At 37.6% G+C, this 18,831-nt stretch overlaps 1 protein-coding gene across 1 annotated transcript; it reads right to left on the minus strand.

Moving 5' to 3' along the window:
* Nucleotides 1-1,337: 1,337 nt before the first annotated feature.
* Nucleotides 1,338-6,213, minus strand: LOC108291102 (olfactory receptor 2A5). The gene is made up of 2 exons (XM_037732376.1): nt 3,721-6,213; nt 1,338-2,471 (listed from the first exon to the last, which is right to left on the minus strand). The coding sequence occupies exon 2, from the start codon at nt 2,418-2,420 to the stop codon at nt 1,488-1,490; it is 933 nt and encodes a 310-aa protein (XP_037588304.1). The 5' UTR covers nt 2,421-2,471; nt 3,721-6,213; the 3' UTR covers nt 1,338-1,487.
* Nucleotides 6,214-18,831: the final 12,618 nt, after the last annotated feature.

Here is an 18,831-nt window from a genome sequence, read left to right on the forward strand (position 1 = left end):
TAAATTTAGATTCAGTATTTATTTTTTTATTCAAATTTCTCTCCTTTGAAAGGGGCAGAGCAAGGTTTATGAATTTCTCCTGGCTAAAAAATGTCCTCACAGAATGGCGATATAAAAACAAAGACAATCACCAGAAGCAGAATGTTTAACTGGGATGAATGGATAAGCAGAGTAGCTAGCAACTAGGCTTTTTGAGAACTTAAAAGAAAATTGTGCATTCGGAGAGAGAGTGGAAGCAAAGAGTTCCCCATTTGCTCCTTTCTTTCGTGGAAGAAGAAACAGATGAAGTGATAAGAATATATTTTCAAAATTGTAAAAATAGAAAATCTACAAGCAGCAGATAATGTAATATCATCATACGCCATACAGTTGAATACCTACAATACTACAAGAGTTGAGAGAAAAAAGAGATAATTCCAATAGGTACCATACTCAATGTGTTTAAAAAAATCATATTATTATACTATGCTGATCATTTAGGACTCAGACTTGTGTTAAAAGAAAACGAATTACTTGTCCATGTCATTCTGACCACTTGGGTCCAGGAAATGTGATTTATATCACCTGGAGCAGCTTCTCTTTGAAATTTTGTTGAGGATCCTAAACGTCCTTGTCAGGACCTGTCATGTTCTTGGTTCTAAGTGGTGGTTTATGATGTTACATCAAGCTGTCAGTTTCCCTTGATGCTTTCTTCCTTTGCGGTATTTTCTTACTCCTACAATATTTTATGTAATTACCATAAAGATAAATTGTCACCTACACTCGGCTTTGCAATGTAAATTCTATCCCTAACAACTTTATTTATTCTAAATGCACAATATTTCCAAGCTGTTTCTAAGTAAATGGTCCAGAATTAAGTGAAATGAAACAAAAATCCTGATATTTCTCTTTTACACACAAAAAAAATCTATACAGCTGAACTTTGCTTTTTACGGAAATGGATTTGTTGGGGTGATTTAGATGAACTTTCAGTACAAATGTCATCATCCTTAGCCTTTAGGTTCCACACCAGGCGTTGGCTCTACTCTTAGTTCTTGTTACATTCCCAGCAGAGGGCTGCTTAGCCAAGGTCAGTAATTATTCTGTGTTGTTACAAATGCACTCTTATAATAGCATATGGCATGGGATTATCAGTATATACTTATGGCAAAAAGAGTTGGAGATAATAGAGGAATTTAAGAGGAAATTTGAGAGAATTAAGTCTCAAAAGAACAGAAAGCAGATCCTGGGTAGGGCTGGGAGCTGGCAGCTGTGAGCTGGTACTTTGCTCCTGTGATGCACTACATGACTCTTCTCTTTGTGGCCAGTGGGCTCTGCACCTCTCTGCATGTGCTTTGTGATCTGCCATGTTTAGGAACAGAATCCGATCAATATACATTCTTGATATCAGAAATCTAAGAGATGAGGCTGTAAGGTATTTACATCATCATTCCTACTAATCTAATTTGGAGCAAATCTTCAACCCTCTGGACTTTCCCTGGTATCCCTCACCTTGACCTCTGTTTCCACAACACTTTTTTCACGGAGCCCTTGACGTCTGTGTTCCTCAGACTGTAGATCAGGGGGTTCAGCATCGGGTTGAAAAGGCTGTAAAACAGGGAAAGGACCTTCTGCTGCACCTCAGGATGGCGGGACTTTGGGGCCATGTACATGACTATAGCGCTGCCAAAGAAGAGCCCCACCACGCAGAGGTGGGAGGAGCAGGTGGAAAAGGCCTTTCTGCGGCCCTCCCCAGACTGGATCCTCAGGATGGCCGCCAGGATGTGTGAGTAGGAGACCAGCACCAGGCAAAGTGGCCCCACCAGGATGAACACAGAAGCAGAAAAGATGACAACCTGGTTGAGCCAGGTGTCAGCACAGGCCAGCCTGAGAACAGACAGGATTTCACAGAAGAAGTGGTTGATTTCATGAGGCCCACAGAAAGGTAGCCTCAGGATGAGAACCACATGGACCAGGGCCAGAAGGGAGCCACATGCCCAAGAAGTGACAGCCAGGACTGTGCACACTCTCCATCTCATGATGACAGAATATTGCAGAGGGTGGCAGATAGCCACGTACCGATCATAGGACATCATTACCAAGATGAGACACTCGGTGTGAGCAAAAGCCATGTATAAAAAGTTCTGCATGATGCATGGGGAAAAGGAGATTGTTTTTCTCTTGTTCAGAAGATTTGCCAGCATCTTGGGGACATTGTTGGAAGCATATGAAATATCAACGATGGCCAGGTGTGCGAGGAAGAAGTACATGGGGGTGTGCAGTCTGGAGTCCAGCCAGATGAGCCCCAGGATGGCCCCATTCCCCAGCAGGGTGAAGATGTAGAACAGGGAGAAGAGCCCAAAGAGGAGCATCTGAATCTTTGCGCCAAGGGAAAATCCCAGGAGAATGAATTCTGTGACCCATGTCTGATTTTCTGTCATGCCCTTGTGACAGTACCTGCGTTGGACTCTGCTGTGGCAGTGAGCTGTGTGCTGAGGAGCAAATGCAGATTCCGATTAGTCACTTAACCAAAGGAAGGGGACTATGGTGTACACAGGGTGATGACTCATCAGCAAGGTTGTTCAGAGTCATTATGTCAAATCCTTTAATCCATGGTAAAGCAGAAAAAGATTCAGTTCGGGGAACTAGTGTAAATGCAGACAGGGTGTCATATACTGTATCTATTCCCAGAGAATTCCACTTAACTCGGATTGCAAGACCCACATTTTTACTATCAGAAGGGCAGCCACCGAGTAAGTTGTTTTTCAGAATGACAGGCCGTTTTATTTTAGAGTAAGGATCGTAGCCATGTTCTTCCGTGTTTTGCTTTCTAATTTACTTAGTTTGCATATTTCCCCCCACTTTCTCTTCAATAGTTGGTTTTCTCTTATTGTTGCAACTTGTGCAGAGTGCATTGGGCATGCAGGTGCTTAGTAAATGATTAGAGAACATCCATAAAAGCATGAATTAGGAAATGAGGTTTACAAATGCAATTTCAAAGAGGGTTGTTTCCCTGTGTTTACTAGATTTAGGGAAAATAAAGCTGGCATTAAGTGTTTTACTTCCTGAAGCTACTCAGGAAAATCTGGCTGTTTCCCTTTGGATGCAAGCCAAGAAAGAGTGCCATTACTAATCTGGCAAGCATTTATCAAAGTCATTTCTGATATGGCCAGAGCAAGTGGTTGTCTATATGAAGGGTTAACAGGATAATATTCCAACTCCTGCCTCCACCCCATCCCCCTGCAGGGCTGTTTCCTTGGTTCTGAGTAGGTGCTGTTGCTGGCACAGTGCCCGCTACACTTGTTGGATGAATTGATGGACGGAGGGACAGATGGATGAATGGATGGATGGATGGATGGATGGATGAATGGATGGGGGAATGAAAGGCATTACATTAGGAATAACATTCAAATAACATATCCATATCGTTCAAATCTTCAGACTCTTCTTTAATTTTCTCTGGCTGTCATTCCCCCAATCATGTAGTCACAGGGACTGTAGAAAGGGAAAACCTGGATGTTTCATAGACATATACAAAAGTTAAATGATCAATGTGCATTTTCAATGTGCAGCTTATGACTCCACCTCTGCAAATGCTAACCCTACCTCAAGCCCAGGAAACTGTCTGCCAATAAATTCTCTCTGTATCTCCTGTTCTATGTACCGATTTCTGGAGCCCTTCCTTCCTCCAGACCCTAGCTTCTCTAAACAACCAGACTTTGCAAAAGACTCTTTACTTACTGTGGTACCAGGCCTGGTCTTGTCTCAGAAATATAATTATACTTAGAGAAATTGTGCAGAGATCACAGGAGCTTTTGAAGACCAGAGCTGAGGATCTTGCTCCCACCAGCAGCCTCTGAGAGAAGGAATTTCCAGTTGCAGGGGTCATCTCTCTTTTCTTAATGCAGGCTAATGCAAAGACTGCTCCCTGGGAACACCAACAGTATAGATTTTATGGTGGAGTTATCTCTACTCAAGCCTTTACATATTGTCACTGAGGACAAGGTAGAGTCCCTAAGGAAACCAGGATACACAGCAGTCAGACTCTGTGTCTACCAGAAGAAACAAAGTTTGTTTATCCTCCTGACTCCAATTCTCTGGGCTCTGGGGATGGGCATTCAGAAAAAAAAGAAGCTGGCAGGTGATGACTTAATAACCAGCTGGATCTCTACACATAAAACTCTTGTAGTAATAAGAACATGCATTCTCCAGGGTCCATGTTGTATATTATACCCCCTAAGTATTTGGTCTGTGGTAAGTTCATGGATCTCAGTCTTGCCCTGTGTGGATTAAATGGAGCTTGGAGGAGGCGGAGCATCATGCCTCTGTCATAAAGGCTTGAAAATCTCCTTCTTCTTAGTTAATTCTAACTTGGGTATTGATAGATAAGAAAAAAAATACTTCTATCAACCCTCCTACACTGTGGTGAGAAAGATTCTGAGGCCTTTCCACATAGTGCCTGAGATTTGACATAGGGTTAGGAAATAAGAGAAGCCAGAAGCTAGAGTAAGGCTGGCCTTGAAGAGGTGTCATGGTAGAAGCCCTGGTGTTTTGAGGGCAGCAAATGTGTAACTCACACCTTCACCTTTACTATGATATACTCATGAAGTTCAATGAAACTTTTGATATAATGATGCCTCAGGTACAGGGGCTATGTTTATATTCACATAATAAAGCATAGAGGGAGGATGTCTTGAAAATATTTCTGACTATCCCCTTTATGTGTATGTCCCTTACATGTATATGTATAATGTATATATCCATATGTGTGTGTGTATGTGTGTGTGTGTTTGCTGGTTGGGCAACATTTTAGAGAGAAACATCCACATCTCATTTGTCAGAACACATTTGGTTCTTTACTCCAGAGGGATGTAGGTTGTCAATTGTGGGCTAACAGGGGAGACTAGGAAACATGCTTGTGATTTTGGCTCAAAGACTATAAAGGTTTCAAAGTAGGTGTATTTCTGTGGACAGAATGAAGAAGCTCAAGGAGTATTTATCTTGAAATCTCTGGAAGAATGACAAGAGAAGTTTAGTAGCTATGTACAGTGGTTAGGAAAAACAGCTGAAGCACTTAACAAAAATAAAATAAGTTTACTGATTACCTAAAACTGAAGGACTACATAAAATTTTGCCAAGATGCTTTCAATTATTCATATATTATCCACATATGGATATTTTATATCCACAATTATCCATGTGTAGATATACTGAATAATTAATCATCTCATTCATTTATTAATTCACTCATTCAATTTACATTTACTGAGCATCTGCTCTGTGTGGTGTCATCTTAGACACTGGAAAAGCCAACACTAGTAAGATACTGTCTCCATCTTCCAAGAGTTTATAGTCTGCCTACAAGTGAGCCATGCAAATAAACAGTATAGGACCTGGGATACACGTGTTCACAGTATACAGCAGGCACCATGATAGGGTGGGGTAGATTCTTCCAAAAGTGGGTAGGGAAAGGCTTTCCCGTGGATGGAAAGTTTAGACACTCTTCAGGCAGACATGCCAGGCTGGACCTTATCTATTCAATTATGTCTGAAGAGACATCTGAGTCTGGAGATTTCAAAGATTTTAAGTTATTTTCCCGTTGGTACCAAAGGAATTAGGTCCAATTTGGGAAGGCTTTGACTTTGCATGGAGGAGTTAAGAGATTTCAGTGAAAATTGTAAAACTATGTAAAAATAATAAAGAAGTAACCAGAAGAAAAAGAAAAGACATACCAGGCTGCACCTTAGGGTATAAGGAGGGCACAGCAATAGTAATAATTAATAATAATAATAGAAAAGTGGCTCACGGATGAGCTTCTGTTGGACTTCATTGGAAATAAAAAGTAAAACTATTTGACTAAGGTATGTTATTACAAAGATTAATGTTTGGTTAACGTGAAGGATTGTTTAAAAGAACGAGATTGGAGACTGTGAGTCCCAGCTATCTGTAGGGTCTACATTTTCAAGTGACAGTGAGTACCTGAATTGAGATGGTAACCTTGGGGACAGGCTGGAGGGAATGGGTATGGAACATGTGAAGGAAATGTAATCATCAGTATTCAGTGACTTGGTGTGTGGTGAGAAACCAAGCAGAGCTGGGATACTCCCCAGGTTTCTGGTTTGTGTGGCTGTTTCTGGTTTGTATATAAAGCGTTTTCATTCAATTACATGAAGAATAGCTGAGCAACATATTATTTAAAAGCAAGGGCTAAAAGAAGAACATAATTTTGAGCATGATGGCTATTTAGGTGGCTTGGTCCAATAAAGAATTAATTAAGTTGTTTTGTAGTTCATTAGAGATTTAAAGTACAGTTTAACAGATAAAGTCATGATAATGGATAAGAGTGTTCAAGCAGAGTAGAGCAGTTTTAGAGAGAGAAAAACAAAGAGAGGGTCAAGAACAGAATCTTAAGAATAACCCATATTTGAGAGGTGGACAGAGAAAGATAAATCTCCAAAACAGAACAAGAAGAAAGATCAGAGAGATAGGTGGGAGACTAAAAAAATAAAAATGAAGAAAACCAATAAGCTGTGCTCTATGTTACCCCAGCAGGCAAACTAAGGTACTCACTTTAATCATATGAGTAATGATAACTATTTGTTAGAAACAAGAATTTTTTTCTGTAAAAAGCTACACTTGTTAATACTTATAGTAAAAATAAAATAAAACCAATGTTACTAACAGAAAGCCATTGCCATCCTTCAAGAAAAATATAGCAGTTTTTTGGCATAATTTCCCAATTTCATTGACCCTTACAAGTGGTACAAGGCTGAGCATTAACTGATATGTACAGAAAATTTTAATTTCCAAAGAGCCTGTTATTAAGCTGTTCATCAGAAATACAATACAAATGTGCAACAACTTTATTGTGAAAATTAAAAGTAATTATTACTTTATAAATAAAATGAGGGCTCAACTAAGAGAATGTCATTCCAAGGAGAGAGATGGCAGATGACCAAAGATTTTCAAAGTGAGGGTCATTGATAATTACAGAGGCAGAAATCCACTGTGTTCAAAAGAGCTTTTAATAGTACCTTGGATGCACATCTTATACTCTGGCAACTCATAAACATTATTCTTAATTCCTCAACACACCCAGAAAGGCTGATGATTGGGAGACTAATGGGATTTCGCACCTTTTTATTTCTCCTCCAATTATGGGACAAATGTCAACATAATCTCTCATATTTCCTGGGACCACAGTATGAATTTAAAGACCAAGTACATCTTCAAATGCAGAAAAAAAAACAGTGTTAGATATTGACTGCATTAATAAATATGAATTAATGTATCTAATTTACAAAGATAAATTGTATGTCTGTTAATTTCTTGTTTTTTAGAAAACCATTCAGTCCTCAACCTTTGCCTCTAAACTGCTAAGCATTTGGTTGACACCACAGATATTGAAGAAATGTTTCTGAAAGCACGATTCATGCAATACCAACATAGTACTATACCCTTTATGAGGCATCAAAATGTATCTTGCAAATGCTAAAGTTCAGTGTAAATGTAAGGTGCTACTTAAGAAGCTTCTAAGCATGCAAAGAGTCTTAAAGACCATTTTATCCACAGGTGTCATTTTAAAGATAACTCTGAAGCTAGAGAAGATTTAAGATAAGAACCCAGGCATCTTGAAGCTAGTGTATTCACAATGGAATACTTAATTTTCTTTTCCTTGTTTTACCTATCACAATAAGTTGCATTACTGCCATCCACAAGTTACTTAAATGGGAAACTGATTCATTCTTTATTCTTCTTACTCTCCAAAGTTGATCCGAAGTCTGTTCACCTGATTTTTTTTTATTTTATTGCATTTTAGGTTTTGGGGTACATGTGAAGAACATGTAAGATTGTTGCATAGGTACACAAGTGGCAGTGTGATTTGCTGCCTTCCTCCCCATCACCTACATCTGGCATCTCTCCCCTTGCTATCTCTCCCCAGCTTCCCACCCCCCACCCTCCCTCCCCTATTTCCCCCCAACAGACCCCAGTGTGTAGTGCTCCCCTCCCTGTGTCTGTGTGTTCTTATTGTTCAACACCCACCTATGAGTGAGAACATGCGGTGTTTGATCTTCTGCTCTTCTGTCAGTTTGCTGAGAATGATGGTTTCCAGGTTCATCCATGTCCCTACAAAGGACACAAACTCATCGTTTTTGATGGCTGCATAATATTCCATGGTGTATATGTGTTCACCTGATTTTTAATGCTACCACCACAATCCACCATCTCCTGGGGTGCATGGATTCAAAAAAAAGAGAGAGGGTTGACCTTCATATTTTTAATTTGTATATTTCATACTATTTCCAAATTGAATTATGTAAGCAGATATAGATTCACTATACAAAATAAAATTTTATTGTATAACCCTAAATTTGGGTCCTGTTCTGGACCACACAGCCTGCAGTGTACTATACATAATGTTTTATTACTTACATGATTATCTCATATGTAACAAAAATAAATAGAATTTTTTTTTGTCCTAAAAGCACTAATTAGTTAACCAGAGCACTTTATCTGTGCCTTTCTTAACCTCTGTGTGGTTTCATTGTGGGCAATTCAAAATCCACCAAACTAATAGAAGTATCCTAGTATTCTTTTAAAATGCAAAGGATAGTATATACTAGTATATAGTATGTATAGTATGTATCTATATATAAAGGGATAGGAGCTAATGAAAGTGATAACTCTTGAAGCAGGGACCAGCACATGTAAAAACACTGGCGCTGGAAATAGGTTGATGTGACCTAGAACTTGTTCTAGGTTTGGTGTGGCAATAACACACTCATCAAAGATGAGAACAACCAGAGTTATGATTTAAGAAGCAGTGAGGGCCAGATCATTTGATCCTTTAAAGCATTCAAAGGGAGTTTGGATTTTATATTGCTGAAAGAGGGCACTGAAGATTTTCAAGCAGGAGAGATATTTACTATATATACTATATACTAGTACACACTCTATATACTATACCATACTATGCTGTTCTTTAAGTAGGAGAGATATACACTATATATACTATATACTAGTTTATATTACATATACTATAGTATAGTATATGTACCAGTTTATACTAAATATACTATACATATGTAGTATATATATGTATATATATAGAGAGAGAGAGTATAGTACATTATGCTATGTATAGTAATAACACACTCATCAAGATGAGAACAACCAGAGTTATGATTTAAGAAGTAGGGAGGGCCAGATTATTTAGTCCTTTTAAAGCATTCAAAGGGAATTTGGATTTTATATTGCCGAAAGAGAGAACACTGAAGATTTTTAAGCAGGAAAGATATATACTATATATATATTCTATATACCAGTTTATACTGCATATACTATACTATGTAGTGTATATATAGTATATATATATCCTCCCCCCTTCCTCCCTTCCCCCACCTCCCTACATATGCAGTGTGTGTGTTTGTGTGTGTGTGTATATATATATATATATATATATATATATATATATACAGTAGACTCAGAAGAGGAACTACAGATGTGGTGGAGATAGCAAGAGAAAGCAAGAGAACTAGAATTAGAAGTGAAGCCTACGTATATGACTGAACTGCTGCAGACTCATGATAAAACTTGAATGTACACCCCTCTGCCACCTCAAATAATGTATCCATTCAAACTGCCTTGATGTCAGCAAGATTGCACAATGAGTTTTGACACGCATGTATTCCAGAGATGTATAGAAATTCTAGTTACTTACAATTTCTTGGGAAGAAGCCTCGTACCAGATGTGGCTTTAGATAATAGGGAAGTTTAATTGCTTCTGAATTCCTTTGATAAGGGGCTTTGCCTACAGGTGGTCTGCTTGATGGACATCAGATGATCTTTGCTTTTCTCAAGTTTATCACTACTGATGGAGCCAAGTATGCTTTGTCATATTTACTCTTGCTAAAATAGAAAATATTAATCAATATAAATAATAATAACACTCACAAAATGTCTAAGACGAAGAATATTTTTGCTGTATCCACTTTAAAATTTGAAAGATAAAAAGAGAGTCATATTATGACACCTCTTTATATCCACATTAGATGGTGTTCAATGTCATTATATTGCCCATGTCAGAAAAAATTGTACTAATTAAACATATTTGAATTAATGTTCACCAAAATATTTTCCTTAGCTTTATCCAAATGTTGGTGATCAAATTAATTTTTTGTGATAATCTTTTAGAAAAAATTAACGATAAAAATACTGAAAGTAAAAAGGTATTTAAGTCAACCTGAAAGCATTGTAATTAGTAAATATAATGTTCTATTTCACAAGGAAGACCAGTTTGTGCTGGGTTGGTGAAGAGGGCTCCAAGAGTGCTTTGCAAGATCGGTATTAAATATGAAGTCTAGTGGGTAGAACAGTTAAAGTTGTCTTGAAATAAGGAATAAGAATTTTAAGAGTCGGAGCTGCTAGGGGTAGTACTTGAATGAAGTAGATAGAGTATGTGCTTTGGAGAATAATGACGTAAGTAGAGTAAGCCTCTATTGGTCACATAGATCATGTTAAAAGAGAAATAACTCCAATTATACTCGTCTTGGATATATCTTTTACTGCTCTCCAGGATAGGTTAAATATCTTACTGTTATTTTGAAGTGCTGCCTCTACCATAGTTTAAGAACTAAACCTCTATTGAGATCTAGATTAAGAAAAGACACTCAGAGGATAAGAACGGGTAGGATTTTACGATCTTCAAACATTGCCATTTAGTGCAACAAAAAAAGGATAGAGAAAGAAAAAGTCTGCCCATTTTATCTGTAGGCACTAACCCACAACGAGGAAATAAGTGTGTGGCTAAGAAATTTAGAGATGCCACTTTAAAATGGAATACTATAGACCTATACATACAAACTGAAGACATAAATCTTTTAGAAAAGTTTGGTGAATGTCTTTATAATCCTGGATAGGCACAAATTCATAGAGAAGACACAAAAAGCCCTAGATATAAAATTTTTAAGTTTGATAAATGTAGGAGCTCTTAACATTAATCACTGTGCACATCAAAGTCACTGTTAAGAAAGAAGATATGCAAACTATAAACCAAGTGATCCTATAGAAACTACATGTACCCAGAAATGGAACTGTTGATACAGTACATAGAAAGAACTCCTTTACATCAACAATCAAAATATAAACAACCAAATTTTATAAAATTATCAAAACATATAAACAGATACTCTTACAGAAAATACAAGTGGCTGGTAAACATACAAAATGCTGCTTTCCACCATTAGTAAGCAAGGAATTGTAAAATAAAACACCATGTGACACTATTATATACCCACTAAAATGTCCAAAATTTTAATGGCTTATTTATCTTTGAAGTTATTGGAAATCTCTTTCTAATATTAGAAATGGTCAATAATAGCAGAGTTTGTGCCAATAGTAGCCAAGTCAGATTGCATTAATAAAAGCATAGTACACATCCTCAAGATCAATAGTTAGTGACTCTTCCTGTAAAGATACACAGGCTAATGCTTAAGGCTTTCAGGGCCATCTTCTATGTCATAACTGGCAAAAGCAGCCATAGACAACATGTAAACAAATGGGTGTGCCTGTGTTCCAATAGAAGTTTATCTATAAAAACAGGTGGCTGCTGGAATGGTGCCCAGGAATAGTAGTTTGTGAACCCTTGTTCTAGATCTTAAAGCTAGTCTAGTTCCATCTGATTCCACTTAGGGATTCTCACTAGGTGGGGCCTCAGGGAGCATGTGAGTAGACATGCCTTCTGGTCAAATCCCTGTTATCACTTTGTAGTTATTCGAGAGTGAGGCTTTTCCTCCTTGGACACTTTCTAAAATATGCCTTGACTCAATAACCAGTGAACTATAAATATTCATGATTTCTCCATCACACAGAAATCAAGAGCAGCCTCCTCACACTCCATCACTTATTTGAGCCTAAGACCTTAGGATTAAAGTTTGCAACTCAATATTCTAATTGGAGCACAGCGGTCCAATGAAAACAAGCAAAGAGATATCTTGTACAGATTGATTTTTAAGAGTGGATTTAAGAAGATCTTGCATTTTTAGTTGTTTTCTTTTATATTTAGCAACCATTTTACTAAAAGCATTTTATATCTTGATATTGCAAAAGTCATAGTTTTAATTATATATTCAGAGAGCCGGTCTCATCTTAGCCTGGAATACCCAGAAATGTAATTCTTAACCCTAAGCTGATAGCTGTTAATAATTTTGCCTGGAAGAGAAGAGAGAAGGAAAAATTACGGATATGGAAACCTCAGGACATGTTCTTATACTATAGATATCTTGATCATGTCAAGAAGGGAATCAGGTAAACTAACAGGGCAGGAGATTTCTAAAGCTGAACATTACCCAGGGTGTCTTAGTTTCACTAGTCTCCGAAAGTGTTAACCTATCTTAGTTATTTTTGATTCCTGAAATTTAACGTGTCATATAATAATATGTTATTGTTTCCATTTTTTTCTTGATGCTCCTCAGACAATTTTAAAGTCAACTTGCCCATTTCTAGCCCTCACACAACAGCACACGATTTCCTCTCAGTGTCTATCATCCCTTATAACAAAATATTTCACTGATAAAATGCTCTGTGACATTTGATTTAACAGCAAAAAGAATGGTAACTGTCTCACAAGATAAGAAAAGCTTTTAGGGGAAATTGGTGCCTGCCTAGGCATCCTGGGACAATCTGAATTCACTTTAAATGAGTAATTACAGTCAGAGGGGGAGAAATGTTAACTAGAATAAACCGAGAAGAGGGAATTCTCTTCAGGAGGAAGGCAAAGGAGTGAACTCAGCCCCAAAAAGGAATGAAGCTTTGGTGGAATGGGTCATGCAGACTCAGCAAATAATGCAGGATACTGTCAGGACTCAGTGTTAGAGGAGGGGTTTGTGCCCTGACCCAGCAGGACCTTTTGGCTGGTTTTGTTTGTTTGCTTGTCCGTTTATTGAGACAGGGCCTTGCTCTGTTACGCACCCAGGCTGGAGTGCAATGGCGTGATCTCAACTTGCTGCAACCTCTGCCTCCCGGTTTCAAGTGATTCTCCTGCCTCAGCCTCCTCAGTAGCTGGGATTGCAGGTGTGTGCCCACCATGCTCAGCTAATTTTTATATTTTAGAAGAGATGAGATTTTGCCATGTTGCCTAGGTTGATCTCAAACTCCTGAGCTCAGTTGATCCACCTGCCTTAGCTCCTGAAGTGCAGGAATTACAGGTGTGAGCCACTGCGCCCAGCCCCTATTGGCTGTTTTGATGCAGACGGAAGCAAAAGGAGCCATGGGGCGCTGGCCTTCTGTTTTATTTGAATAGATACAAGGGCAACCCTGAAGGGAAACTTGTAGACGTCATAACTTATGGAAGTTCTCTAGAGGCACTGATAATTTTCACTGATGGACTATGACCGCCTTCACTCCAAGAATAGACCTGAATGAGATATAACCTGTAGTACAATTAGGAGCTGTGGAAATTATTCTGAAAACCCCATGCCCTCACCCTAGGACAGTGGGCTCTGCTATATGGCAGCACACAATGGAAACCAGTTTCAGTGTAAAACCTTTAAACCCAGATAGGGTGACTGAGTTTGTCTCCAACAGATTTGGAACCCAGAAATACCAAATCATGGCTAATTGTAATGATATTTGTCCATAATAATAATCTTGTATATGAGCATGGGCCACATCTGTTAGAAAGGAATAGCAAATACTTTTCCAATTCTTACCAATTTATTCTGGAATGAAACTGCTTACACCATGATCACACTGCAGTATGGTGTAAAATTGCCATTGTTAGTAATAGTCAACTGTTTTATGTAAATAACTCATATGTTAATATTGAAACTGATGATGAAATATGCATTGCAAAATTGTGTTAAAACTTCCTGAAAATGTGATACCAATGGAAAAGGATGGCTTTGTAGAAGGACTTAATTTAACTAGCTGTCAGCTAATGTATGCACTAAATTGTTCTGCACAAGGTTATCACAGGATACAAATAAAGGGGGAGAGCAGGTAATCAGATTAGTAAAAAAATATGAAAATGTATGTGTATGTCATGACTGTATGGGATGCATTAACTGTTTTCGTAGATCTATCCCTACTTCACACTGACTCACAAAGGTTAGGCATATTTATGCTGACACAATAGCTGTATCTGTTATATAAATGCTTTTCTAAATACAGATGCTCTGAAAAGTATTATTCCAGTAAGAGGGCCTAGGCCAAGTGCCAGGTGTTAATCAGAAAGTGTTAACTCAATTGTATGTATATAAACTCATATAAAACTTTATTCTAATCATATCGCTTAGATTAAGACACAGAAATGGAAATTGTTCCCTTCTGAACTTGGATTCAGGTCCATGTTATTTGGGTAGGCAATCTGAAGCAATAGTGGAGGCCCATAATAAAGACAGCATTGATAGAACAGCATCTGTTCAAGGAAAAAGTTATAGGATCTAAAAAATGAAAACACTGCTCAATGGTTAAGATGAAATGGCTTTATGGGATAGGCAGAATTCTCTAAATGACCCCCCTTACGCTTATGTTATTTAACCAAACACTAATCTAGGGTCTGCTGTGAAGGGGCTTTGCAGGTCAATGGATCTTAAAATGTGAAGGTTACCATGGTAACACTCAGATGAGTCTTCTAAAGGCTGGGAATTTTTTTCACCTAGTAACAGAGGAGGAAGTCAGAGAGATTTGACGTGTGTGAAGCACTCAACAAACCACTGCTGATTTAAACACAGAAGTGGCCATGTGTAGGCACCAGAGTGGCAGCAGGCAGCTGAGACCATCCCAGAGGACAGAAAACAGCAAGGACAAATGGACAAAGACTGCCCTGCAATCACAAGGAATCTAATTTTTCCAACAACCATTAAACTTGAAAGAGGATCTCAAGTCTCAGACGGGAGTTGCAGACCAAGCTAACACCTTGACTTGGTTTTAGAGAGAATCCAGCTGACCACCAGGGCTTCTGACCAATAGAAACTGAGATAATAGATTTGTGTTGTTTTAAGCCATTAAGTTTTTGTCAATTTGTTGCAGCTGCAATAGAACGTGAATGGTGAATACACTTTTGTTATTAAATAAAGATCATTTGCTTCCAGCTCTTGTCCTTGCTAGATTGGTGATCTACCATTTAGCTCGATAATTCTCTGTCTTTTTGGTTTCAGAACATCTTTAAATTCTTAAAAATTACTGGGAATCTGATATTTCATTTATGTAAGTATATTTGTTGGTGTTATTATAATAGAAATCCAAACTGACAAATTTATTAGATATTTACCTTTAATTAATTTAAATGGCTTCCAATATAGGTTAATATAAATATGATATTCTTCATAAGATATTCTTATAAATAATCTTTTATTAAAAGTAACTTGTTTCACATTTTTATATTCTTAAAATATTCAGCTAAATAGAAAGCCGAATTTTATATTTTCTTTATTTTATCTGTTGCCATATCACATATTAGCTAGCCTCTGAAAAAATTCAGTGTGCACTCATGAGAGAATGAAGGTAAAAAAAATATTAAAACTGTCTAAATAGTATTGTGAAAATAGTTTTTAATCCCACCGTCTCTTTGAGAGCTTCTCAGAAATTCTCAGGGTCCCTCAACCACACTTAAAGAATAGCAGAGAGTATATCAAAATGTCTGTCTTCGTATCTGTAAAATGAGGATAATGATCAGATTAAAATATATAAAGCATTTATCACATTTTCCAAAACATAAAAAGGGCTCAATAATTTATCCTTATGGCTATTTTAATCCATTTTCATTAGGATCCATCACTTCCTACTGGAAATGGAAATAAACCTTGGCATTGAGAGATCTGTTCCTTCTCAGAGTCTTCACACCTGGTTCCGTGAAAACCAACTCTCAACTACCTGAAAGTCAAGACTTCCTTTGTACCTTCATGGAGATTGTAGGAAAGCATAAAGCAATAAAACTAAAATAATTTTAAGAATTTGGATATTATAATTTGTGATATCTCCCTCGTGTTTATGACCCCTGAGACCTGTGAAAGCTTGTACAGAAATAGTGTGATGCCATCATCTGCCCCGCCTGGTCCTCATCGTTTTCCTGGGAGGACAATCAGAAAACCTTTGTTTTCCTCCAGAGAGAAGATCCAGAGCTCTTCTCACTACCCCTTAGGGAGAAGACAAATAAGTATATCTTATTATCCTTCTGGGAATTTAATTCTCAATAGAAACTCAAGAATGTTTTTATTCATCTGATTCTAAAGTAAAAGCTATGCTCCTGGAGTTAGCTGAAGAAACTTCAGTGAGTCCAATGAATTCACCCACATCTGGAATTTAATCCTATGAAGGCTGCCAGAGGAAGTAGGAGTCTATATTCATTTTAGTGGTATGTTTCTCATCTCTGCAGGGTGTATTCTAGGTCAAAGTATTTTCCTGAGGGAAAGTCTAGTGCTATCATATTCTTTTATAGAAGATACTCATTTCTGCTGGGAGGTGGTTTCCAGTACAGGTAGTTGGACTAGGACAAGATGACTGCAGAAATCACCATGGCTATGCTGGAAGAACAACATCTCTGGGTGACCTTCCTTCTTGAATCAAAATGTAGATTGCAGGTAGCTGAAATAGACACCAATGTCCCTCTCTTCCTCCCAAGGAACGTCATCCTGCTCTGCTGTCAACAGGGGTCCCAAGACTCCCCCAGCACCTCTCACCATCGCCTCCCAATATGCATTGTTGGCGGAGGTCAGAGCTAGCCCCATTGTCTCAAGGAGAATGAGCTCAGAGAAGGAGGGGCTTTTTATCCAGGTCTCTGAATAAGGCTCTGAAACAGCCAAATTAATGCAAGGACTTTATGCATTACCTAGCCTAAATAAAGCTATACTGGGCCAGGAAAACCCTTTCTCAATGGAAAGGAAAATTCTATCAACAGCTACAGTATATCTTTTTCTATCTGAAAGAGTTTAAAAGGTAAGTTTGTCATAGAATTATATCTTTGGGGGGACCATCCCAGGCTATCACCACACTAAGAGTTGGAGAAATGGAATAGCGCACTCTAGCTGAAGAAACATTCTGGGTTGCAGGACGGCCTGGCTGGAAAACAGCTCATACTGATCATGAAAACCTTTTGTTTTCTGAACTGCTATTGTTTTATTTAATCCACTGGGAAGGTGAAATGTAGGCATCATCGCTGTCATATTTTGTTCTCCATTCCAATGTGTTAGCCACTTAAAGATGTTAATCTGCATGCAATTTTATTTTTTTGTGTTGTCTGTTTATTAACAGCAAATGGAAAGGATAATAACAATAAAAAGATTGAATAGGCCTGGCACGGTGGCTCATGCTTGTAATCCCAGCACTTTGGGAGGCCAAGGCAGTTAAATCACAAAGTCAAAAGTTCGAGACCAGCCTGTCCAATATTGTGAAACCCTATTTCTACTAAAAAATAGAAAAATTAGCCCAGTGTGGTGGCACACGCCTGTAGTCCCAGCTACTAAGGAGGCTGAGGCAGGAGAATTGCTTGAACCCAGAAGGTGGAGGTTGCAGTGAGCCAAGATGGAGCCACTGCACTGCAGCCTGGGTGACAGAGTAAGACTCCATCTCAAGAAAAAAAATATTTACGAATCCAGAAAAAGTCACCAGACTAACATAACAAGAAACAAATATTTTTACTGGGTAATAATAGATTGAGTTATCTTCAACAATATTGTTATCCTTTATATTCAGAAATTGTTTCAGACACTGAGTATTATGTTCAATTCTGTTTAAGAAAGATTTTGCAATATGATTTTACTATCCCCCACTTGTCATACTATAGGAATATATCTCATTGTAACAAAATAATTTATTGCATATTTATATAGACCCTCTTCAAAATCATGTACTTACAGAAATTTAAGAATTTTTGATTTTGCCTTTCTGTTTGAGTTATTGATCTCAAAGAAACACTGCCATGTGACTGATTCGTCTTTGGCTTAGTTTGCAAAAGTTCACAATGCTGAGATGTGTATCTTCAAGCCTACCTCTCAGGTTATTTCACCTCCATATGAAGCACTTGCTTCAAAAATCCATTACTGTGAAATTGTCCTCAAGCATTGATTCAAAGTAAGTGTATGATGCTGTAGTTGTTTTTTTACTGCTTATGTAACAAATTACCACAAATGTGGTTGAATAAAACAATAGAAATTTATTCTTTCACAGTTCCGGGATCTAGTAAAATTTTGCTTTCTTTGGGAATCCTAAAGGAGAATATGTTCATCCTTCTTCCAGCTTCTGGGGATGATCAGGATTCCTCAGTGTCTGACCACATCTGTCTGCCCTGTCTTCACATCGTGTTGCCTCTGTGTGCCTTCAGCAGTTCGTTTCAAATTTCCTTCTGCCTTTATTGCATAAGAAATGTTGTTTTTGGAATTAGGGCTCCTTCACAAAATTACGGATTATTTTAAGATTCCTAGATTAATCGCATCTGCAAAGACCCACTTTCAAAATAAGGCAATATTTACAGGTGCTGAGGATTAGGATAGGGATATATCTTTTTGGGGTCATCATCAGTCTACCACATATACAGTACATTTAGGTATGGCCATTTTATCTACAGACAAAATATAGTCCCTATCATTATGCCAAGTCGAATATATCCTTTACAAACACTGTTTTTAATTATTTTAAATTTTCAAATAATCAAATTTTAACTGTAATTTTTTTTAAATATATAAATCATGTCTTGGCTAAGAGATAAAAATTTATATTATGTATATTTACCATATCCTATATATTATATGTGTATAGTTTATGGAGCACATTTAATATACATATAAATGACTAAATGTATAACTAAAAGTGTTGTTCATTTAAGTAATAACATTTTCTGGGTGTCTACTTTTATCT

The sequence above is a fragment of the Cebus imitator genome, unplaced genomic scaffold, assembly GCF_001604975.1.
Source record: "Cebus imitator isolate Cc_AM_T3 unplaced genomic scaffold, Cebus_imitator-1.0 Scaffold446, whole genome shotgun sequence".
Classification (NCBI taxonomy): Eukaryota; Metazoa; Chordata; class Mammalia; order Primates; family Cebidae; genus Cebus; species Cebus imitator.